This window comes from Haliotis rubra, unplaced genomic scaffold (assembly GCF_003918875.1).
Source record: "Haliotis rubra isolate DU_JTF1 unplaced genomic scaffold, ASM391887v1 Scf323, whole genome shotgun sequence".
NCBI lineage: Eukaryota > Metazoa > Mollusca > Gastropoda > Lepetellida > Haliotidae > Haliotis > Haliotis rubra.
The window spans coordinates 1091660-1118913 of NW_025766995.1; the positions used below are offsets into that span (position 1 = coordinate 1091660).

Consider the following 27254-nt stretch of genomic DNA (forward strand, 5'->3'; position numbering starts at 1 on the left):
CACATTTCGCACGTCACCGGAACAACATTTTCCAGCATGATAACGCCCGGGCCCATACTGCCAGAGCTACACGGGACTTCCTACAGCAGAACGGTGTCAACATTATGCAGGAAGCAGCCCTTAGTCCTGATTTAAACCAAGTTGAACATCTTTGGGATGAAATTCAGAGGAGACTGAATAATGTCATAACAAGGCACAGCCGATTTATTGCGCCATGCCTTTCTCATAGTGTGGTACAAGGTGCCAATGGCCTTCATCAATCGATTGGTGCACTCCATGCATAGACGATGTGCTGCAGTTATTGCCGCTCGTGGTGGTCACACTACTGAGGTCAAGAGTCTGATTGGACTGCAAGCGTTCACGTAATGTCTTGGAATTGTGCTGAGGTATTCATTGATGTGTCAAGATGTTGTACACAAAAAATGTTGTTGATCCGCTTATTATGTCCATTTCGGTAATGATTTGATTACAGTGCCTATCTAATTTTGAATTCGTACTGACGTTTGTTTTGCTACTGAGTATATATACATGACTCAAAAGACACCAGTGTGCCTCTATTGTTTGTGTAGACATCTTTGAACATACTACGAAAGCAGATATTGATTCAGTCTGTTTTCTTTGCATAAATGATGACAGTTGGGTGGTGTTGTGCAGTGCTAGCTGAACAAACACTTCTTGCGAATATACCACCAGATCAATTCTTTCGTTTTGAGTTTTAAAATCTCCATACAAGAGATACGGATCACAACATTAGTCACATACAGGAATAGTGTAACTTTGGATATTCATACTTTCTATAGTGTGGCTGGTTCTCATCCCGTTGAAGGACTGTTCCCCTGAAAGAGTTCTCTGTCAGCTGAATCTGTATTACCAAAGAATGCTGAGTCGCAACATGAAGATGCTATCTCTCTCCTGTCTGCTCTTCAGGTGTATCTACTTCATTGGTCTCACTGTGTTTTCTTCTATCACAGCCGCTGAGACCTACACCTTTCTGAATGCGCGACGCCTTATGGAGTATGACAATAGGAAGATTGTAGAGTCAGAAATACACACCTTCACAGTTAGGAGCATGATCGACTGTACTCGTGCATGTTCGGAAGAGACGTACTGCACAAGTTTTCAATTCTTCTCCGGCGGGCCAACCTGTGTCACTCTCAGCGAACGTTTCAGAGGAGTCACTGCGAAGACGATTGCTGCCCCTGGGTATCAGCTCTTCCAAACTGACAAACGTAAGTATATTGTGTGACGATGTTCCGAAATCTTAAAACGGCCATGTGCCCATTTACTGTGATAATTCTTTCGACACATTGCATGCATGTCACTCAGTTTATCACTGTGTGCCGTAATCGGAGGTTATATAACAGTCGCTAACGTCCTGGCTTAGATTTTCGAAGCTCTCTTAGCGCTTAGATACTCGTAAGTTACATACATTAACATTAAATTACGACTATCTTTGCGCTACGAGAGCTTCGAAAATCTAAGCCCAGATTTGAACCAATATCAGTGATATCAAAGAATCATCTTGGTTCAATGCCATTACATTGCCCATGTCAGTATTATTAAAGAGTGAGTGAGTTTAGTTTTGACGCCGCTTTCAGTAATATTCCAGCAATATCACGGCGGGGGACACCAGAAATGGGCTTCACACAATGTGCTGATGTGGGGATTCGAAACCGGGTCTTTGGCGTGACGACTGACTGACTGACTGAGTTTGGTTTTACGCCGCTTTTAGCAATATTCCAGCAACATCACGGAGGGGACACCAGAAATGGGCTTCACACATTGTGCCCATGTGGGGATTCGAACCCGGGTCTTCGGCGTGACGAGCCAACGCTTTAACCATTAGGCTACCCCATCGCCCCGTTATTAAAGAGGAGTCATTCGTGGTGGGTAACGCTAATAGCTCTTTCCTCGTGTGGACCGATGCAGAATGTGTCCACAGCATCAATTGCTGGTCGTAAAAGGTCCTGAAGAGCAGCCTCCTCGTGGTTGGTGCTGGGTAACGCTAATAACGTCCGCATTGGAACCAATATCAGTGAGCGCCACAGAGAACCAGATTGGTTTAATGCCACTTCGAGGACTGGCATGCTGCTGACCAGTATAGGGTGATAAGGACCAATGTGGATGCAAGTGTTTTCTTGTATCTTGAAACAAATCTATCTCATTTATAGAAAGTTCTATTTACACGCATGGTTTCCGCAGACATTACAACATTTTATACACGTTATAGATTTACATGATTGTGGATTGTGAGGCCATTTCCTCAATTCATATCCATGATTTCAAATACGCGTGGGTTCTGCCCAGTCTGATTATTTTAATTAGGGTTAGAGGCAGTGATTTTTCTGTTACTTCATTCATCATTAAAATGAATAACACGTCACAATTTAATTCTGGAAACCCAAAAGTCCAGAAAATCCATGAATATATGCTAAGGATGAAAACAATTGTTCGAAAACTTAGTTTGATAACTACCTCGCCCATGTTTACGTTTGCAAAACAATTCATGTTTGGAGGTTGTAAATGAATGAAAGTATGTTTATAAGTATCATGACACAAAATGTATTATGCGTTATTCGTTTTAATACATGTCAGTCCACAATGGGGAAAACATTTTGACCCCCTAGCGAGCAAAACTTAATTTCAAAATTCATTTGTTTTGGTTTGCTGGAAAAAAACTATACACTCTTCAAATGACGGAACGGACAAGGCATTTTTAGAATATTTTTTTGCATCAGTTTAAGAGCAATTATTTCACGTAATTTCAATGTTCAAAAGGTGAAAGTTTACACGTCTCTAGACAAAGAGTTCGTCAACACAACAGCAGCCCTTATTGTTGTGTTTATTGGAGTCCAGAAGATGGTGTCTAAGTCAGTCCGAAGTCGCTCTAGCAGAATTCTTCCTACAATGCGATGGCCAGTTCTGGAAGTGTCTGAGGAGTGTTTTGACTTCGATGTACGCATCGATTGAGTTCGACAGCAGACGTGACGCGTGCTTTATGTGAAGTAGTGTTGTCATGCTCCCTCTGCCGGTCCATAATCGGAAGCATGTGACGTGTCAAATTCCCCTGACCCACCACTAAGTCAGATCTTTAGTGTACTGGATATCGCGCCCCACACGTTGACACTCTTGCCCCCGAATCTGTCGACCTGTCGAATGCAATTAGGGGCAAAGTGTAAACATGCTGTCGTCCACCTCGCCAGTGAAGACGAAATCGTGATGTATCACTGAACCAGACTCCACTGCAGTTTCTAAGGTTCCAGTTCCGGACACTACGACACCACTTCAAACGACTTTGCGATGGAAGTCTCTCAAATCATGGGCGAAAACTGTCCTTCACGATCGAATCCCCACTTCACACAATCGATTCCTGACAGTTGGGTGTGAAGTTTTCCTCAAATCAGGTTTGTGTTCTGCAGTCCTCATGACTGGCACACGTGAGCAACACAGATGTAGCGGTCCTTGTCTTGGGTGGTAACATTTTAACGGCAGCTCCTCGGGCGATCTTATGTACCCTGTGAGGGGGACACTAATTTTACAGTTCTTCAATCGTCATCGATGGCACAGCCAGAATCAATCTCTGTTTATAATTATTTCCTACCAAATTATTTAAAAAAACCCATTTCTATGTACGTCACAATTTATGAATCAAAGTTATTTCTTTTTAAAAATCCAAAATATAATGAGGTGAGTAGAGGTGAAATTGGGTTTTACGTCATGCTTGAGAACATTTCGCTCATATGACGACGTGCATGCGTGTGTATGTGTATGTACGGCTGCTTGTACTAGCCCAGACTTAAGCTGGTTTTATAGTGCTAGCCCACTGAGATACCATGCCGCGGTGAAGCATGAATACCCCACTCGGACACATGAGACTGAATCTGAGCCGACCAGTCCTTGTTGTACCCATTAATGCCGAATGCCAGGCAGGGGAAAATAAGTACCATATTTTAACGTCTTTTGGTATGACGCAGTTGGGTATCGAACCTGCGACCTTCCGCTCTCCAGGCAGACGCTCTGACCACTACACCACGGAGGCGGTCCTTAGTTTGAGACAGACTCTGATCAGTTTCGACGAGGTAAATTCATTGACACAAATGCCTTTGTGAAGGACTTTTTGACCCACAGTATCCGAGTGTGTGGCAACAAAAATATATCTCATGCATTATAAAAGCAGCCTGACTTAAATGTTGGACACAGCTTATAAAGATATACCTGAGCAATGAATGCTTCAACGAAATAGACTCTAGAGTAACAGCATATTTGGAATACTACCTATCGTGCGCCTATGACGCAGTGGTATAGAAATTCATAAAAACGTATGAGAGGGAGACAGAGCATGATTTCGATGCACGTTGTCAGACGTCTATGAAAGCGATAGACGAAGATGCGGTAATTCTGAAGTGACGTCAGTACGTGGATGGTGATCCGTATCTATGCGTCATCTCTCCATTATATTTTCTGAAATATCAAAGTAGAGACTACCGAGAAATCAGTGTCAAAACCGACCAGTGGATGAACCATATCAAACGGACAGTTAAACGTTGGTGTGGGAAAGTATAGTCATGCAGGTTGATTATCAACAGGAATACTATGATCCTAGGAAAAAAGGCGCTTTCGGGTAAAAGATTTTTTTTACCCCGCTCTGAAGCGTCGTAACCCTAACGTCTCTTCTCATGGCGTACGAAGATGGATGAGAGCGCAAGACGCCTACAACCTACATCGTTTACCCAACAAACGATTTTCAAGAAATAAAGTCATCGTGGGAGGAATCTACGTACAAGCAGAAGGAGACTTGTAGGCAAGCGCAAGACAACGACGGAAATAAGTATATTCTCATCGTAATCGACTGCTTTTCGAGATATATCTTGGTCCAACCTATGGAAACTAAAGAATCAAACACGACCGCCAAAGCGATGAGGGAACTATTGTCATCCATGGAGAAACCGCCATACAGTCTAAGAATGGACAAAGGAACAGAATTTAATAATCAAACAGTGTGACAGATTTACACTCTATTTAACGTCAAACATTTTGTTACGTAAAACTCAGACATTAAAGCAAACTACGCCAAACGTTTCATTCGTACTTTGATATCTATGACGTATCGATTCCTCACGTACAGTCATACCCATAGGTACATCGACGTATGACAAGACCTTGTTTATAACTACAACCATCACCCGCACAGGAGCCTGAGAGGAAGAGCACCCGTGGAAGTGAAACCATCAAACAAAGCTAGCATATGGTTGGATATATACGCGGACAAAGCGAAAAACAAAACTCTATGAAACAACAACTTTGCATTTAAAGTAGGAGACAACGTCAGAGTATCATTGGTCAAGAGAACGTTCGAGAAGGAATACGAACAGAAATGGTCGGAAGAAGTATTTATGATGTCAGCGTCATTGGCTAGAAGACCTCCAATCCGATCCCATTTAAGGATTCTTTTATCGAAACGAGTTGAATAAATATCCTCACGATCCCAACGAAGTGAATTGGCGAGTTGAACAAATACTCAAAACGAAATGTGTTGGTAAGAAAGGAAATAAGAAAAGGACCAAACATGTTTTATTGAAGTGGTTCGGATATCCAAAGAAATTCAATTCATGGATCGACGCTGACCAAATCAAGAACGTACATGCGTTGAGAGAATGACATGACGTCAACGGAATTGATTGTGACTAAAAGCGACAACAGCGTTGAGTATTTTCCTGAAAATAAACCTTATAAATTTTCCATCTACCTGAAACAACCACTCAGACTTATCTGACATTGGACCATATCGCTACGAGAAGTATACCCCAGAAAGAAAGAACGCCAATGAGAAAAGATATGTTTTGAATGGAATGTTGTATATATTCTGTTCCATTTGCGAACCGATCATAGTACACGGCCAACGTCAACCCCTGTTGAGACGAGTGCAACAGTCAACAGCATCGACGTGGAAGGCTACGTTCTCTCCCTATTTTCACCAAAACAATAACTCCAGAAACAATGTCACGACCATGTCACCAGTTTCCGCATCAAATCTGATGATCATCAACTCACCACGTGACATGTCAACTCTCCCGAAGCCGCGTGTCGAACGAGTGGTATATGTCGCAAGGGATATAAATCTCCTGAGTCTGGTAGAACAGGCAGTAGAACAAGCCAAGTTGGAGATCAAAGACACCGTGTCCAAGACAGCCATAAACGAAGGTATGAGGATTAAAAAATAAAGTCGCAAGCATGGGGTGGGCAGTTGGAAGAAGTCCCTTACGAAAGGCAGACGTACGAACAAAAATCTGCACAAGAAGAAAGCGAAGAAAGCTCCAACCAGAAACGAGAAGCCGAGGAAACTATCCACACATGGGAAAAGAGCGAAAACAAGGAAATCGCTCTCATACAGAGATATATTTAGCTAATTATGTCTACCATATTCTCTACAGACCCAACCACCAGAACTGGATCTATTTAGTCTACCTCCGACGCAAACGGCAGTAGAAAGGACGTATCTACAAGACTGTGGCCTTATTTCACCCCTGTCCGGATCAGCTCCTATCAAATTTCACATTAGCGAACAAAACAGTCTAGATTACATAGATCTCAGCTGCTCGTCCTTGTACCTCAAATGTCACGTGACCAAAGCAGACGGAACCAGTCTAGCGCTAACCGACGACTGCTCTCCGGTCAATCTTTTTCTGCACTCACTATTGTCTCAAGTGGACGTGTGGCTACAGAGTCGCCTCATCAATTCCACAAACAATCATTATCTGTATAAAGCCATCATTAAAACGTTGTTAAATACAAATGAAGTCGACGCCAACTCCAAGCTGACATCACAACTATTCATCAAGGAAAACATGGACGTTACAAAGCCAAACTCGACTAACAGAAGCTTATGTCGGAGAGTAAGAGCTTCAACATGGAAGGTCCTATTATGCATGATCTCTTTCAGCTTAGACGCTACATCATGAACCAAATCGACGTGCAAGTGAAACTATACAGATCTCCGCCGAGCTTTCTTTTGATGGCCGACCCGTGAAGGTCCGGGGTAGAATAGCCCTTCAGCAACCCATGCTTGCTATAAAAGGCGACTATGCTTGTCGTAAAAGGCGACTAACGGGATCGGGTGGTTGAGGGCAATAGGATCCTGGAACCGTGTTCCTGTTGCCCAACACACCACTTCGGCGCTTACTTCACCTAGACGGGTGGTAGAACTGGCCCGGTTCTATCAATCGGCTGGTCACGTCAAGCCCTGTGCATGGTGGTTATATTTGCACAATAAATTATGATTGGGTCTTGGAAATTTTGATTTTCAATGTTTAAATTATTCATAACTTTAAATTGCCTAGAGTCCTATGCCAGAAGGCGGTGGCTCATGGGTCAATCTGGTGATGTTGACCCCTGGGTAATGTATGTGTCCAATTTCTTGTCAAGGGCCGAACCAGTCTGGCATTAAATTGGTAGATAAATACAGCTATTCATGTCATATTCTCTGGAGTATAACACCCCTGTATCCCTGGTGTCAGCATCTTGGATATCCGATGCATATTGACACAGTCCTTGTTGACACTCCATGGTGGGTGGGGAGCAGGGGTGTCGAATCATTTCCTTTCGCCATGGCACTATCACATTCTGGTTCATCTCGTAGTGAAAAGAAAAGACGTTTTGAAGATTTAGATCCCACATCTGTATCAAATTCTTCTGACAGTGATTCTTGGCCACGATTTTTAGTCATTGAGGCTGCAGATTTCCTGCCAATCAAATTAAATCCGTTTGCCATTTCAAAGGCTGTTTCTGGTATTTGTGGTGAAGTAAAGAATGTCACCCGTCTTCGTAGTGGTTCACTTCTTGTGGAGTGTGCACGGAGACAGCAATCTGTCAATTTGTTATCCATCAAAACATTTGCCAACATTGAGGTTGCTGTGTCTGTGCACAGAACGTTAAATTCCTGTCGCGGCATTGTTCGTGACAGAGCCAGATGTCTTGCTGACATGAGTGAAGAGGACATTGCCACAGAACTAAAAGAACAAGCAGTGACGGCAGTAAAACGTTTTACAGTCAAGAGAGATGGTGTTATCATTAACACCAATACGTATCTTTTGACGTTTGCTCGGTCTCATATTCCAACATCAATTAAAGCAGGATATTTCAACATCGGAGTGGAGGTGTATGTCCCCAATCCACTCCGGTGTTATAAATGTCAGAAGTTTGGCCACGGATCACAGTCTTGTCGTAACTCTCTGGTGTGTCCCCGTTGTTCAGACCACCATGAGGAACCAGATTGTCAGAAAGATCACAAGTGCGCAAACTGTGAGGGTCAGCATCCTGCTTCATCCAGGGCATGCCCTGTGTGGCAAAAAGAGTCCAAAATCATGAGACTTAAGTGTGAAAACAATATTTCGTACTTTGAGGCAAAAAAAATGTTATCAGGCCAAACATCAACTCCATCCACTGTCACATATTCTGCTGCAGTTACACGCTCTGTAGCAACGTCTTCTATTTCCTGTCAGACTGACTTGACTTGGGTCAAGTCAGAGAAACCTATCGTGTCAGTTACTCTAACTACGGCTGCAGTCACTCAGTCTCCAGCCCAGGTCACTACATCTACGTCGGGAAGCCAAACAGACCGTCTGCCTGGCAATTCATATCAAACGTCTTCGTCTCAACCGTCAAGTGCAAATACAAAGAAAAATAAGAAAGAAAGGAAACTAAACAAAACAACCCTACCATCCCTTCATCTTCAGAGGTTCCTCTAGAAAACTCTTTTGGGCCTCTAGATATGGAGGTTACTCTGTCTACACAAGACAGACAGAGGAACAGTTCCTCCTCACATTCAAGGGAACGATCGCCAATTGAGCCACCATGACTCAGTTGTCGACTTTAATGCAGTGGAATTGCAGAGGATTAAAAAATAACTTCAATGAGATTCACTTGTTGATACAAGATTGTAAACCATCAGCATTATGTCTTCAAGAGACTTATCTAAAAAATACCGATAACTTTAATCTGAGACAGTATACTGATTATCACTCCTTTTCTCCTCCAGGAGATAAAGCAACTGGGGGTGCTACCATTTTGGTGCGCCAGGGTATTATTCATAGCCCTGTATCTCTGAATACCAATCTTCAAACTGTAGCTGTTCGGCTGACCTTGCACATTGCTTTGACTCTGTGCAGCTTGTATATCCTCTTTCTTCTGACATTCGACTGTCAGATCTTCCAAAATTTATATGATCAACTTCCGAAGCCATGTCTCATTATGGGCGATCTTAACGGACACAACCCGCTTTGGGGAAGTGCCCACATTAATACTAAAGGTAAAATACTTGAGGATTTCATTTCCGATAACAATTTATGTATTTTCAATGACGATTCAGCCACCTATTTACATCCAGCTACGGGAACATATTCTTCCCTGGATTTATCACTTACTGATTCAACCTTATATAATGAATTTGAATGGACGGTACATGATGACCTATGTGGGAGTGATCACTTCCCAACCATTCTCAAAAACATCAACCCTGGTGATGATCCACCCATATTCAGAAGGAACTTTGCCAGGGCTGATTGGTCATTATATAAGACTCTGTGTGTTGAAGACATTAAGCATGATCTTTTTAGGAACAGTGAAGATCCTATACAGTCTTTTTCGGATATTTTAAATGACATTGCTGACAAAACAATTTCACAGTCCTCTGCAACTCCACACATTCGTAAACCATGGTTTAATAATGAATGTAAACAGGCCAGAAAGTGCAGGAAGAAAGCGGAAAAATATTTTCGCAAACATCCTACAGTCCATAATTTAGACAAAGTTAAAATATCAAATGCCAAGGCTCGACGTGCCTTTAAACAAAATAAGCGTCAGTCTTGGAGGAATTTTGTTTCCAAAATAAACTCACGTACACCTATGTCCAAGGTGTGGAACATGGTCCAAATAATTAAGGGCAAAGGTTCTAAATCTGCTGTACACCATCTGAAGGATGGTGATAATCTCTTAACTAATAAAACTGACATAGCAAATAAAATTGGCGAAACTCTTGCCAAACATTCTTCTTCATCAAATTATGTCCCTGAATTTCAAAAACACCAGAAACAACAGGAGAAGAAAAGAATAAATTTTAACTCAGACAATGGTGAAGATTATAATGAACTATTTTCACTCCATGAGCTACATACCGCTCTTGAGCAAGCTCATGATACAGCAACAGGGGATGATGATATCCACTATCAGCTCCTAAAGCATTTGCCTGAATCGTGTTTGGAAACACTGCTAAATATATTTGATATGATATGGACTACAGGGAATTTCCCAACTTCCTGGCGTAATGCCATTGTAGTCCCCATTCCAAAACCTGGCCGGGATCATACTGATCCGTCTAATTACAGACCAATCTCTTTAACGAGTTGTGTCTGTAAAACCATGGAACGAATAGTAAATAATCGATTAACATGGTATCTTGAACCAATAACCTTATCACCAATATCCAATGTGGTTTCAGGAAAAATCGTAGTACCATTGATCATTTGGTACGTTTAGAGTCCTTCGTCAAAAATGCAATAGTAAATAAACAACATGCAGTATCGATATTCTTTGATCTCGAGAAAGCATACGATACCACCTGGAAGCATGGCATTTTGCAGGACTTACATGATTTTGGTTTGAGGGGCCGTTTGCCTCTTTTTATATCACAGTTTTTAAAAGGCAGGCAATTTCAAGTCCGAGTGGGTTCAACCCTGTCTGACCATTACAATCAGGATCAGGGTGTCCCTCAAGGCAGTATTTTGTCTGTCACTTTATTTAGTATCAAGATTAACAGTTTATCCAAGGTTTTAAACGATTCAATCGATGGATCACTTTTTGTGGATGATTTTAATATTTCTTGTCGTGGTAAAAATATGCATACTATTGAACGGCAATTGCAGTTGTGTTTAAATAAAATAAATAAATGGTGTCTTGAAAACGGCTTTAAATGTTCCAAGACCAAAACTAATTGTCTACACTTTTGTAGAAAATATAAGCCGCATAAAGACCCAGAACTATCTTTAAATGGCATTCCCATCAAAGTTGTAAAGGAGGCCAAATTCTTGGGCCTAATTTTCGATTCCCATTTAACATTCCTGCCACATATTAAATCCCTTAAAGCTAAATGCCTGAAGGCACTCGATTTGTTAAAGGTTGTCTCCAATTCAAAGTGGGGAGGGGATCAAACTACCCTCCTTCACTTATACCGATCATTGGTACGATCTAAACTTGATTATGGCTCGATCGTATATGGCGGAGCCTGCAAAAGCAACCTTAAACTACTTGATTCTGTTCACCACCAAGGTCTAAGACTCTGTCTTGGATCATTTAGAACTTCTCCAGTTGATAGTCTCTATGTTGAGGCTGATGAGCCTTCTCTTTCCCAACGCCCTATTAAATTATCCTTACAATATATTACCAAACTATATTCTAACGAGTCTAACCCTGCATTTAACTGTGTCTTCAATCCTCTTTATGAGGATTTGTATAACAAAAAGCCTTCTCTTGTTCCGCCTCTTGGGCACAGAATTAAACCATTCCTTTCTGCTGCTGGTATTGAGCCGGAGAATATATCTCCTTCTCGTCTTCTTTCTTCTCCCCCTTGGCAATTGGTGAGGCCAGAAGTTGACTTAACATTAACTACATTTAAAAAATCAGAAACTAATGATTTACAGTATAAACAAGAATTTAGTCAATTAAGAAATAAATATAATACCTATAAATCCTTATATACAGATGGATCCAAGGATGGTGGCGCGGTGGCTTGTGCCACTGTCATTGGGTCCAAAACAATATCTTCCAGATTACCCAATGACAGTTCAATTTTCACAGCAGAAGCAAACGCAATACTAACAGCTCTTAAATATATTAATAAACACCGTAAATATAAACAATATATCATCTTTTCAGTTTCTCTTTCGTGTCTTCAGGCTGTTAAAAATCTTTCTTGCAAACATCCACTTTTATTAGAAATTATTGAATTGTACAATGAACTTGCTACTGGCCAATGCGACATCGTCTTTGTTGGTTACCCAGCCATGTTGGCATTTCTGGGAACACAATGGCTGATATTGCTGCTAAGGCAGCACTCAACAAATCTGTGACACCACTTCTGATCCCATACTCTGATTACAAAGCTGCTATAAGATCTTATATCCGTGATCTGATGCAAAAGAAGTGGGATACCCAAGTAGGTATCAATAAATTACATGAAATAAAACCCTATATCGGTTACACTTACTTGGGTTGTCAGTCCAGATTTGAAGAGGTCATTATGCGACGATGTCGTATTGGCCACACAAGATATACTCACGAATACCTATTGAAAGGTGAGGATCCTCCATTTTGTATCCCTTGTGATGAAAGAATCACGGTCAAGCATGTCTTGCTTGACTGTGTTGAGTATTCCATCACAAGGGATAAATATTTTAAATCACGAACTATGAAGGATCTTTTAATAGTATCAGTTCTCATTTAATTATTGCATTTTTAAAGGAATTAGATTTGTTAAATGATTTGTAAATACATAAATATTTTAAGATTGGAAGTTTGAATTAGTAACTAAGATTGTTAGTGGCTGTATCCTCGAGGGGGGTTAAAGTACTGTAAAATTATTGTCCTCCTGAGAGGGTATGTAAGTCCCACAACATTCGAAGTAAATTAAAATGTTCCACTTTTTTAATCGTAGAATACCTGTTCTTTTAATGTATGGCTAATTTTGTTTAATTGCTAACGGCTGAAGGGATGGTGTAAATCCAGCTAGTGTCCATGCAGGAAGCAAATGTACTGTAAGTCCCCATGGTCCCTAGTATGGTGATCTACCTTCAGTTGTTGGCGATCAATAGCCTGTTTTTTATATTGTATCGTCTTGTATAGTTCAAATGTTTTAGATTTAGTTACTAGTTTTATCTATATCTGTGATACTCTAGTTATTTTACTGTCCTTCGTCGGCAGAATTTTATAATTTCACTTAATTTGTTGATATATTTATAACTTGCTTTAGTCACGATATGGCTGAAATATTGCCGATGTGACTTAAAATCTTAACTCACTCACTCACTCACTTTCTTTTGATGGCCGACCCGTGAAGGTCCGGGGTTGAATAGCCCTTCAGCAACCCATGCTTGCTATAAAAGGCGACTATGCTTGTCGTAAAAGGCGACTAACGGGATCGGGTGGTCAGGCTCGCTAACTTTGTTGACACATGTCATCGGTTCCCAATTGTGCAGATCGATGCTCATGCTGTTGATCACTGGATTGTCTGGTCCAGACTCGATTACTTACAGACCGCCGCCATATAGCTGGAATATTGCTGAGTGCGGCGTAAAACTCAACTCACTCACTCACTCACTCTCTTGATGGCCACCAAAACGGATGAAAATTACACGGGACACATAGACGACATCGTCCTTCGCATCATGAGAGTCGAGGTGAACCCCGGTCTGATATACAGACACAACACTTAATTTGTTGATATATTTATAACTTGCTTTAGTCACGATATGGCTGAAATATTGCCGATGTGACTTAAAATCTTAACTCACTCACTCACTCACTTTCTTTTGATGGCCGACCCGTGAAGGTCCGGGGTAAAATAGCCCTTCAGCAACCCATGCTTGCTATAAAAGGCGACTATGCTTGTCGTAAAAGGCACTGGAAAAAAAATCCATCTTTCCAAGCTTGGAAATGTCTTGGAAAGATGATGTTTCCAAGACATTTCCAATTTTGGAAAGATGATGTTTCCAAGACTTTCCAATTTTGGAAAGATGATGTTTCCAAAAATTTCCAATCTTGGAAATATCCGCAAGGGGAGATAACTGGTGGGTGATGGTAAATTATTGTTCTGCATGGGCTAATTGAAATAGTGGCATGGGGCGGCATGAGTGTTTCATGGGGTCGTTAAGGCGACTGGCGGTAGTCTTTGATGTTTGGTGTTGTTTTAGTAATGATTGTTTAAGGGGTTAACGAAAGGATTATCGACTAGTCGAAATTGCAGTGAACAACATTTTAAGTGTTCAGTGTTGTGGGTGAAAAGTGAATTTGTCACGTTGAGTTTAAATATGTATCATCATAAGCAGAGACCATATAATAAAGATGAAAATACAATCCAGCGCCATATATAATATTAAGCTGTATGCTAACGTGTACAATGTCTAATTTAATCTTATACTCTATATTCAAAAACTTCGCTCTTTTTGTCAATGTTTCACATGGATTATTTATGTAGTATTGTGGGAGAAGGCCGTTTCTCAGATCGCAGTAAAATGAACATTCAATAAAGAATTGGTACTCTGATTCAATGGTAAGTACAATACACTGAGGGTAGAATCACTCATGTTGTTTTATATTTACTTTTCACCGTTATTCCAACATTAAAGGATGGTCTGAACAACGAAACTTACTCAAAGCAAAACGAATCGTTGCGTTGCTGTCAATCGTTGCGTTGCCGTCCTGGGGGGTCGAGTGATGGTGTCACCATGCACTAATTTCCACCGGACCCCGCAGTTCGTGCTAAATCATTTAGTAAATGAGTTATGTTTGTGAGTGCGAAACAAGCGTTGTGGAAGCTTGGAACGATATCTTAAATTTGTCCAGATCGCTTCGCGGAAGTTAAAGAATCAAACTACTTACACAGCAAAAATAACTTAGTTTCCGTTCTTGCGGAAACCTAATGGATACTGGGTAATGTAGGTTTCCGCTAGATTTCAGTGTGCGGAAACAGACAATGCGAGTTTCCGCATAGTTTACAAAACTGAAACTAACAAATCTAGGTTTCCGTCAGGTTTCTACAACTGAAACTATCATTATGCGTTTCCATTTAGTTTCAGTTCGCTGAAACATTCATAGCAAAATGACTTAGTTTCCGTTATTGCGGAAACCTATTGGATACTGGGTAATGTAGGTTTCCGCTAGGTTTCTGTTGGTTTCAGCTTAGATAAAATGGCAAACTTAGCTTTGTGCTGTTCCAGTGGGGAACAATATTTACTTACTGTTACATTTGCAAGATAATTTCTATATACAGAATCCAGCTAGGGTCCATGCGGGAAGCACCTTACTGTACGTTCCGTAGTCCCTAGTATGTTGATCAACCTTCAGGTGTTTGCAATCTATAACCCATTTTTATACTGTACTGTTAAAGTGTTTATGGTTACATGCCAGTTTTTAGTGTACATTTGTGATAGACTAGTTTTTACTGTCCTTCGAAGACAGGTAAGTACCTAAGTTTGTTTTTATTTCATGTACACATTTACAAATTTAGATTTACGACTTTCCTAGTCACGATATGGCTGCCGATGTTACTTTGTAACTCACTACCATTCTGCATAACTTGTGAATGTACTATGTATTACATTGTACACGAAAAACAACAAACACAGTCACTGATATGATTCATCTGTTTCATTATTGTGAATAGCTCACATTTCCACTTCTACATGAATATGCAAATACAAATATGTCAAAACCCTACAACATTTTATGCATATGATGAAATGATGTCTACTAGTGCAGGCATAACATACTTGCTGTGGTATTTATTAAACAGATTTCAAATTCAAATGTTTATTGTATGAAAGGTCATGGGCCCATATACATGAAATGTACATTTGAAGCTGCCTCAATGTATCTTAACATATACACACTAACAATCTCACATAGTAAAGACTTGGCAACTTGCTGACAATCATGAAGCTTCTATTGCTCTCATACTGAGCAGACAGCCATCCTCTGATCTGGTACATATGAAACAGAGCCTGAGATGAGACATTTGTTTTGCAACACAGAGAAAGGGGAAATATAACCAAGTTGATTACAACAAGGCTTGAACCAGTCCACAACCACAAACAGATGGTGTATGCTCTACTTAAGATCTGTAGGTGAATATGAAGATTTCCTGGTTGATGTCTGGCACAACATCGTTGCCATGCTCATCATCCCACACAGACTCTGCATCATCCTGCAAATACAATACATACAATGCTTAGTAAAAATACGAAAACAGCCAAAGTAACTCATGTATACATATTCAAAAACATGCACAGTGGTACATCTGATCACAATGAAATTATAAAATTAGAACGACTAATTTGTAGATGTAATCAAACGATCTTTTTCACAATTACAAAGGAAAGATCTGTAGTATACATATATATTGTATCTTCCATTGGACATGTCACTTATTTGATTGATTGGAACCAGAAAATAGTAGCCAACCCAGTATTCTGAAGCAAATTGTGGTAATATTTATTACTGTTACTGTACTCATATTCAAGGTAACATCTACTACCAAATCGCCAATTGAAATCTAAGCATAGGTAAGAGGGCGCATACATATTTTAAATAGACACGAATCATGTTTAAACACTGAATGTAATACCTGATTATATATGTGATCTTATTCATTTCAAATTGAAATGACCAACTCAACTGAGAAAAGCATACAAAACCTAACATTTCCCATGAATGAAAAAATCGTGGGTATTTCTTAGTTTTATCAACCCTCTAAGGAAACATTCACAGCAATATAATAACATAAAATATTATTTTTTAATGTGACCTTTACTTTAATTTAAAAACTGTAAGATGTGTAACACAACTTATTCACTTTCAGTTACAGTTACATATCTGATATACAATAATTGAATATATTCGTTATTGATATATGATGGATAATTAAGGGACAGATCAAACTGAAGTCGTTATGTGAAACCTATGAAGTGAAGCATCTTTGACGACTAACCTGGTGAGAAACTGCCGTCCATCCCAGACGGATTCCTTGTTTCCTTGAAACAAACGACTGGCAGTGCGGACAGAAAACTGGTCTTTTTTCTTGGAACTGAAAAACATATCAACTTATAATTACACTGGAATCCACGCACTGTTACATTTTGAGTGATTATATTTTTCACAAAGATAAAGAAATTTATTCTATGTATCGATTTAGTGTTTACTTGTTTTTGACTAAATGCTGATGAATAAAAAGTATTGCTTTAAGATTTCCTTTAATGAAATTAGGAGCATGGTATGGTGTAACTATAAATGATTACCAAGCCAAGCCTCTTATCAATCTCCAACAAGTCAGTGGATCCACAACACGTATCTGTAAATTGAAAAAATGATTATTTTAGAAATTTTATACGTGAATTGTGTCAATGCATTGTAAGGCTAAGAGGTTTAATAATTGATTACACAAATTATTACACAAAGCTATGAGTGTAAAGTATATGTAATAATTGTTTTAATGGTTATAAAATGATAAACTAGATGAGTTGCTTGCTTTCCTATCATGCTGCATACTATTTATGGGTGCAGGCTAAAACGGAACCACAGCAAAACGGCACCAGGCGAAAACGGCACCATTTGGACATAACGGAACCTCGACTTTGCCAAAACGGCTACAAATATTATGGTGAAAACGGCACCAAATAAAATCCTAATTATTGGGAACATCTTATTTGTCATTAGATAATCTGAATACAGAATTTTGGAAGCCGTCTACTCTGCCGACAGTGATTGGAAAGTTTGTGTTAGCTGATAATCGGATTCCAGTATGTTTAGATAATGAATGAGTCTGACTGATAATCGGCTTGTAGAATGTTTCGATAGTCAAAACATCTACTGTGCCGAGAGTGATTGGAAAAGCCTGTAAATTTAGCGTGAAAACATCACAACCTATGATGTTTTAAGTACATTTACTCAACTCAAATCGCCCAAACTCAGTGTCAAAATGAAACTGTATTTAAAACGCAAGAATGTACACATTACATATCAATCATCACAATGTCTCACCACTGTGTCGTATGCGATAAGACTGTCAGGAAGAATCAACATGCCGAATCTTTTACCAATCGTTTAGTGCAATTCATGAAGACATTCGGCCAAATAAGCATCCGGCCAAATATGGACGTGTGAACATGTGTTATGTTGGCGGTTTGTTATCGTCTTTATTATAATCTGGTTATTTTAATGTAATGGGTGATTGCGTGAGTTATGATTTTGCGCCGCTTTTAGCAATATTCCAGTTATATATCGCGTGTTATAATCTTGCTAATGTTGAAATGAAATAAAAAACCATAAGTCAACGTCATACTGTGTTTTTTATATGTTCATTCTAATGTTATAATTAAACGAACTTAAGAACATAAAAAATGTCAACAGCATACTGTGTTTTGTATATGGTGCCGTTTTAGCTCAGAAATCAGTACCCGTTTTCGCCAATACGGTGCCGTTTTCGCCAAACGATTTTGGTACCGTTCTGCTGTGGTTCCGTTTTAGCTATAACCCCTATTTATTATTTGTTTTGTTCGTGTATCAATGAAATGGAGAGGTATTCAAATAAGTCATTGCGGCTTGTTTACCAATCCTGGTTCAATTTGTTTTGAATAAAATATGTTGACACTAAAATAGATGAACTGGTATAATTGGATAAATACCGCCATATAGCTGGAATATTGCTGAGTGCGGCGTAATACTAAACTCACTCACTCAGATATAATGAGCTGACATTACATATAGACTAGTAATAAGTAAACTTATAATGCATGGGAATAGCATACGTAGATCTAGGTGTAGAACTGAAAAAGAATGAACATGATATAAGCATGTCTAATGCACTTGCATGTTTTGAGCTCAATAGGTAAATTACTTACATGATGAAGTTTTACGTCAAGCAGAAATATTTTCGTATATTGCCTTCTCCTGACAGGGTTTTGAAAAATCACCTATTTGCCACTAAGACAAGTTCTCATGAGTAGGACTCATGAAGCTCGATCAGGACTTTTAAAGTAACGTGAATATGTTTTCAGATTTATTCACTGTTAATTATCTCTAGGCCTACATGTTGATGCTTGACACTGAGGAGGAGCAATTAGTGCCCATAATGCGATGAAAAGACCCTTAAGCTCATAACAGCCCACTGCTGTCACTTTGGGTACTCACATTCAATCTGCTCATTTCCACCTTTCGCGGTCCCCTTTGATGTCGGCAATGTAAACAAATAAAACAATGGCGACCGGATCACGTCCACGCGAGACTACCTAAATCATTATAAAAACACACAGCTGACATTTTAGGTATACAGTGTATGTTTATTTTGTTGTATAACGCGGAAAGATATTGTCAAACTGTAATGTTAGATTTAGATTAAAAAACAACAACAAAGTGTTTTTCCCGTGAGTCTTTGCGAGACGCGATTTTCATAGCCGCATCAGTTTTCCTCAAAGCACTGGAAGAGAGAATTCGCTACCTGGAAAAGAAAGATGGAAATGGCTGCGAAAAACTCGCAGTAGAACGACCCTGTCAGGTAAGACCAAGTTATTTTGTTGTCAAATAACGTTTAATGAATTATTATTTACTTTACGTACTGAAATCCGGATTGGTAAACAAGCTAATCTGTCGAATTACAGCCACTGGCCATAGGTATTCGTCTCTATGCATTATTCGACTTACATGTTAATTTGGTGCAGCTAGACATTGAATTTATTTAATATCCGTTTGATATTGTTCATATTTTGCACATGGGTCATGAATCATCTCAGCTACAAAGACATAATTTCCGTTTTATTTTCAATTCAGTGCGTGTCATGGTTATGGCAATTTTTAACATGGCGGTCTATGGGGAAAGAATACTCAATGTTATATATATATATATATATATATGTTGCTCATGTAACTACAATGCGGAAAATTATGTATCTGTGACCAAGATGATTTCCTAACAACCTTCAAAATTTGACAACCAAATATGGAAAACTGAATTAATGAAAATTACACAGCTACACTAAAAAAGCATGCAAGTCTATGAGAATCTTGCCGACTGAAGTATATTTAGGTCCCACGACTGTACAGTTTTGCTCGAATTATTTTCAAACGATGGTGAAGTAAAATAAGTCTATCTAAAAAAACACTACAAGTTTGAAAAATATAGCAAATAGATTATATATTAATGGATTTGTTTTATTCATTTAGGCTGTTGTGAGGAAACATGTGTCACGACTACTCCTGGAGGAAAAGATCACCCTCTCTTACTGAAGGTATGTGTTTATGGTACTATGAAACATAGACATAATTTCACCTTGAATATTGTATTATTATGCTTCCCTAGATACATTTTCACAAAATGAACCATACTAAAGTTTCATTTGCAAATGGATTTGAATAACCGGTAACTTAATCATGATTTCTAATTGGACCAAATAAATCTTAACTTCACACCTGTGTGAAATTGCAGTCAAACTGACCCCTTGATTTTACAATACCGTAATTTCTCCAAGGTTATGTCACATGAGATAACTAAACTCCATTCATCAGGATGTTGAACGGCAGGCCGTTCACTTACTGATTGCATAACCAAAAGTGATAAATCTGTAGTTTGCTTGCTGGTATAAATGTTGCTGCAATTGTTTGGGCTTTTTTTTAAAACTCGAATGGATGAATTAAGAAATGCAAAGAAAAGTAACGTGTTATTGGGTTTTTTTTTAGCAAAGCTGATGATGTGTCTGGAGACTGTATAATGAATGACCAAGGATGGTCAGCAGGAACATGTGAAGGTAATTTTGACCTATCTGTACTGACTTTTATTATAAATAGTAAATAATTTCAAATTAATAGTGTAGAGACAAGGTGTATGGATGTCAACTCCTTTATTATGTGAAAACATGTTTCAGAGTGGATGATTACCCCTTCGTCAGGTGTAAGCATTCACCCCGAAACATTGTGTTTTCACATAATAAAGACGTTGACATCCGTAAACATTCATGTCTTGTATTATTCACTTCAAAATACACCTCAGAGACTTTATGGTGTAAACATACAGTCACTACTGGGTGAATATACTTGTGCCTTCAACAATACGACTGACTGACTGAGTTTGGTTTTACGCCGCTTTTAGCAATATTCCAGCAACATCACGGCGGGGGACACCAGAAATGGGCTCAATACGAACTGTAAGAGATTGAATATGACAATTTGATGAAAATCTATTACTAGTACCATTATTGCTATATAGAAAATGCAATAAATGTTCAGATATATACATAACGTATTACTACGTCTGGTCTGGGAATCATGTAACTCCAGAGCAAATGTTGTATAGATTGTGTGTCTTCTTTAGAAAATAAGATATTTCATTCGGTCAATGACGTGTGATGAATTGCATAATTTGAGTTTTCAGAAAACTAGTGCAAAGTGTGATTGTTCAATTTAGTTCTCTTTTATTCAAACTTCCTTTTGGATTACACATTTTAAATCACCCTTGGCATTTTCAGTTTGTTGTTGATTGATGTTTGTGTAATTTATCAAAATAACCTAGTAATTCGTTATTACCTGCCATTTGCAGAAACTTGCACATCGCCTAAACAGACTTGCATCTATCGATTGGCCAGATAGACGAAAGAAAAGGTAGCGACAACACTCACCATAGACATGACATCACCAGTCGTGAGTGACGAAGATGACGTCAACAAGTTGCATTCCGTCTCCTTTGTCTGGGAGTCCAGCAAGCTTAGGGCATACACGACGACACTGAACTTGGAAAGAATCTACACCTCTACTGCTCTCGTCATGGCCAACGTGAGGACGAGAATGAGGCATCCAACCAACCGGAGGGATCTCCGCTCAGGGATGCCCCTTATTGGGCTAACTGACCAACTCTTGCAATATAATTGAATTTATTTTCAATTTCATAATGTAATTTTTATTTTATTTTATTTTTGTATTGTAAGCAGTATGTTGTGTTATTGTATGATGTATATCATAGTGGATGTTTGGCGATAGTTGTGTGTGGCAGAATACCAAGGCGTGCAAATAAATGTCCGATGCAGCTATGTTTAATTACTGTACTAATTTGTATGTTATTGTTATTTTTCACCATTAGCATGATTTTTGAAATAAATTTCATATCTTACATGCTATTTCAAGATAATAAGTGAATGAAAGTTTAACTGATGAAAAATTACTACTTTGTTATTAATTATATATGCTTTCTTAAATTGGATTGAGTTATGCCAAAATGTTTTGCTCTGTTTTTGAGTGCTATATTACTAGTTATATGTATGATCTTTATTTGCCTGAAATGCTAATTCATATTCATGTTAAGAAAATAAAACAATGAATCTAATTATATATTCTGTTTTTCTTTAAGTAAATGTCATGATAATAACAAATTGCTTATATTGTTTTTAACAAGAGTTTATGATATGAATAAAGAAGAATGGTTAAATTTGACTATTTGAAGCGCATATGAAAACCTGTGAACCTGAAATTGAAACGGGTAACTGAAACTATGCGGAAACTATGTCGGATTGTTGGTAACTGAAACTATGCGGAAACTATGTCAGATTGTTGGTAACTGAAATTATGCGGAAACTATCTCGGATTGTTGGTAACTGAAACTATGCGGAAACCTGTTGGAGTCTTATTAATAACTGAAACCTTGCGGAAACCTGATGGATTCAAAGTTAACTGAAACTCAACGGAAACTTGTCGGAGTGTGGGTAACGGATACCTTGCGGAAACCTGTTGGATTGTGGGTAACGGAAACCTTGCGGAAACCCTTAGAAAGTGGGTAATTGTAAGTTTCCGTTATTGCGGAAACTCAATGTAAAAGAACGGAAACTCACTGGATTCTAGGTGGAAACTTAAGTTTCAGTCCACTTTCCACCAGGTTTCCGCATTGCGGAAACCAGTTTATTTTTGCTGTGTTACTACTTGTAGTACAATATATATATGATTGATGACCAAACATATTTTCCATGACACAACTTGAAGCATAAAGATTTCTTTCTCGGAAGCGAGGTCGTGGTGGAAGTGACAATAATATTGTAAGTAGTGTTATATTGACACCCACCTCGCTTCCTCGAGAGAAATTGTTATGATATAAGATATGTCACGCAAATCCCTATTGGACATCAATCAAATACATATTGTACTACCAGTAGAAAGTAGTTTTTGATTTTGTAACTCGGTGAAAACAAACCTAAATAGCATTTATTCTCAGACTCGCGGATGTTCGCGACAGTGCGCTGCCATTTTTAATAATCGTAACATGACGGGCTAAAGTCTGTTAAAGAATTAATGAGATTATGGTTTGTTTTCATCAAGTTAGAAAAGCAAAACTACTTTCTACTCGTAGTTAAATATGTATTGGAATCATAACCAAACGGATTTTGCATGACACAACTTATAACTTACGATTTCTTCCTCGGAAGCGAGGTGGGGGTCGAAGTGACATACTGCGCAATAAATATCTTGCTACATTCCCATGGTTAATGTCCACTCACCAGTATGTAGATACTAGTCAACGTGCGTCTTTCTATTTGGTCTTATAATCCTAATTAGTTTATTATCAGGCGATCTGCCTTTACTTATAACTTGAATATCTAGACATTGTAAATCATAATTCGCACGCACGCCCTAGTGTATGTTGTCTGTCTCATTACTTCACGACGAAATCATGGATTCTGTGGAATGCTGCGACAAATGAATAAAAACAAAATGCAATTATTAAAACTAAAACAGGTAGTTATAATGATGTCAGGCTATTACTTTGTTCGAGGAATGTATCCATCAATATCCACAAAAACGAGCCGTATGCCATTCACCTGCAGCTGTTCCAAATGATGTGTCTTTTAACAGTCTAATACATGTTCACGAAAAGTGATATATCGTTTCAGGTATTTCACATTGGTATATAGTCGCATTTGTCACCCAAGATAGCATACCTGGGAACTAATTGCATAATCTCCGCCATTCTTTACAAAAAAGTAATTTAGTTAGTCAATAATGAGAATCAATGTCTTGGCGGTTAATCCTTTGAAAGAAGGAAGTTGTTTTACGCAGACACAGACACGACAGAGTGTATTTAGTATTGATTAGTAAATGTACATACATAAACACTACCTTTTGACAAATCCGCTGTGTAAGATAAAAGTATGGGTTAATCCTTTGATCGATGTTTATACTGTTGAGTATTTACTCCAGACACAAGAAATGCAAAATGGGAACCTTTGTCGAGTTATCTAAGTGGTGTTACCACTAATTATACCTGTTATAAATTCATTAACTGACCATCAAGTGAATGATGACAAATGACATGTGTAGGTTTATACCACATAACACGGGTTACAACAAGGGAGTATTAATTGCTGTACTGCATGCAATTTTAATTGCATGTGAAATCCTATGGGCCGACACTATTTTGAGAATACGGACAGAACTTCATTGTTGCAAAAGAAATACATATAAGCATTTGATGTGTGCTAAAGCTGTATTTACCTATTTACCTAAGTAAATTTTCAGAGTCTTCTAGCAATAGCAAAGTGCAAGGATGTGTTAAAAAGGAATAACGCAGTCAAACAGTTGCTGTTCGAATTGCATGAAATATGCAAAAAGCATGACATATTCAAGAACAATGTTTCCAATTTTGGAAATATGAGATTTCCAAAAATGTACAATTTTGGAAATGTCCACAAGGGGAGATAACTGGTGGGTGATGGTAAATTATTGTTCTTTGCACGCCCCAGGACCTAATCCCTTGTTGATTGATGAGTGAGTCAAGGCAGTTAAGAGTCACCAATTAACAAGGCCTACTGCCTTGGCCTTATGCCTCTTAAAGAAGTCTCTGGAAGTAAGTTAAATCTTTGATGGGCATTAAGAAGTGGAATGCATTACTGTGACCTGATTTTCACCTGATGAAGGAGCAAGCATATGCTCCGAAACTTCGTGTTATTCACAATAAAGAAGTAGACATCCATAAATCTTGTTTTTCTTATTAAAAAAGTAAGTTATTAAAATCTGCTGAGCTGTAGGTTTGTTAATCATGTCGCGATGTGATTATCGCTCTAACACATCTGAGAGATTCGTCAACAGTGTGGTATGCACAGACGGTGAAAATTGTATTGTATTACATTGGGTTGGTTGCATATTGTTAACATTATTCCATGGTCAATATCGCAATGTTTCTGAAATGGTAGTATACGGAAGTTTGTTCCACATTTTTGATAATTTATAGAGTGATTCTTATGAAATTAGATATTTCTTTATCGTCCGAACAGAATTCACAAATTACGGATGTTTTGTGTGTGTGTGTGTGTGTGTGTGCATGCACGCGTGTATAACATCTATAACTTGATAGGTATTAATTAAAATCAGGCCGATTGTAACCATAATGACTATATTGGATGGAACACTCCAAGAACAAAAATAATTTCACTCTTCAAAAGGAACTGGAACAGTAACATTTTTCATGTTTTCATATGAGCTTCAAAACATTGAATGACATAAATGCTGTATGATGAAATGGATCAGAGAACATTAGAATGGCATACGTGACGTGTGAATGACACGTGTAATGGTCAAAAATATATAATCACTATGTGAGTTAACTCATGACCAGACACGTCAAACTGGTACCGATAGATTTATATCTAATATGTAAAAATTCAGTATTTCTTAGTACCTGAAATAGAAAACACGACTTTGGAATGAGATGTTTTAATCTGAGATTAATCTGTTAGGTAGCAGTTTACTTAAGTAGAACTTAAATCAACTTCAAAAGATTGGTCATTCGCAAAGTGAAGCAGATTTCACTTATACTGCAGTAAACAGTATGGGGATACACAACGAAACATAGCACTTATGTGATAACAACTCCCCTGTTTATTGCATAGAGCGGCATGTCGATGTACAACGTTCAGGATAGACAAGCTGATTGAATGTTGATTGATTCCATCACTTGGACAAAGGAGTGGATTTAGACTTGTTGATCTTACTCTCCTCATGCCCCCAACGATGTGCTACTTGCTGAATCACCTGGTGTTAATTTGCTGCTAGTCACTATGCATATATACTTCTGTTCACCTGGTAACTGTTATCTTGATAACGGCGTGAGAATATACATGGAAACTCCCCTCTATCGACCTTTGGTCCAAACAGATGAGTTAAGAGAAATGTTGATGTCCCGTCCGTTAGCAAATTAACATTGGATTATAGAGACAATGATAGGCCTACGTGTTGATAGAAGAGGATATTGCGGATTATGCGAATGAGAGCACACCTAATGAGAAAACGAGCCAAATATACGTATAAAGATAGTGTTTCATTTCAGTCTCAGCATATAAACATTGAAATATAAAACACATAAAACACATAGAAGGCGTAAGCCACGAGTGGTAACGGGAGACTATATGGACAGATTTTTTTTAATCATGTTACAACATGCTACATATTTCAGGATTTTTTTATAAATAGTTATATTACATCATATTGTGAAATGTTTCAAAATATTACATAATTATAAATATACATACACATTTATAAGTACATTATAAATATATTAAAGATGTGAAAGAAGAGACGCTGAATCAGCAAACTGTCTAACAGTTAAGATTCCATTTTATTTTGAAACTGGTGTCTCAGTTCTTGAAGATGTCGTTCAAGGTATCGGTCTTCTTCGTCGTGGGTTGTCTTTGGCCTTCGGCATATTGCACCAACGAGGTGTAGGAATAAACTTATGTTCAAGTTGAGCATTAGCCATTTCGAAATCGAATGTACACTTTCATGCTTCTTCTCATTACATGTATATATCCCAATATAATTAGAGGGGAACTGATCCAGAGCGATTAATGTTTCTCGCCAACAGTCTAATTACCAAACCAAACTGCAAGCTTGTCGGTATCTGCTCCCTCGACCGTGACGGACACAGGGACTGGGCTTCTGGCCACCTTGACAAAATTACTTCAACCCAAACAGCGGGACATTAGGAAGGGTGGATGCTCATCAGATGCTGTTACATGTATTTGAGAATACCCCCAGTAGTTCCTGTCTGATTGCAATAAAGTATACCAGCAGTGTATATGCTTTTCGGATTTTTTAATGCATAGATGGCATAGTGACTGATCCAATTTTTCAATTTGATCTTATTTCTGTGTTTTTTTACCTCGATATTTAATCATGCCATGTAAACATATGATGTCTATTACATATTATATTTATGACAAATGAAAATGTACTTAGGTATATACAATTTTAACTTCAGTACACATCCAATGCTTATATGTATTTCTTATGCAACAATGAAATTCCGTTCGTATCCTCCAAACAGTGTCGGCCCATAACTTTTTTCAGGCAATTAACATTGCATGCAATTCAGCGATTACTATCCCCTTTGCTGTAACTAGCTGAGTGTTTGGTGGTATAAACCTACACATGTTATTTGTCATCATTCACTTGATGGTCAATTAATG

At 38.5% G+C, this 27254-nt stretch overlaps 1 protein-coding gene across 1 annotated transcript in view; it reads left to right on the plus strand.

Annotated features, from left to right (window-relative positions):
- Nucleotides 1–776: 776 nt before the first annotated feature.
- LOC124283865 overlaps nucleotides 777–27254 on the plus strand; it is a 37118-nt gene continuing 10640 nt past the window's right edge. Inside the window, exon 1 of the mRNA XM_046719890.1 lies at nucleotides 777–1229. Within this exon, the coding sequence (XP_046575846.1) occupies nucleotides 878–1229 (352 nt within the window). The 5' untranslated portion in view covers nucleotides 777–877. The remainder of the gene's footprint in view (nucleotides 1230–27254) is intronic.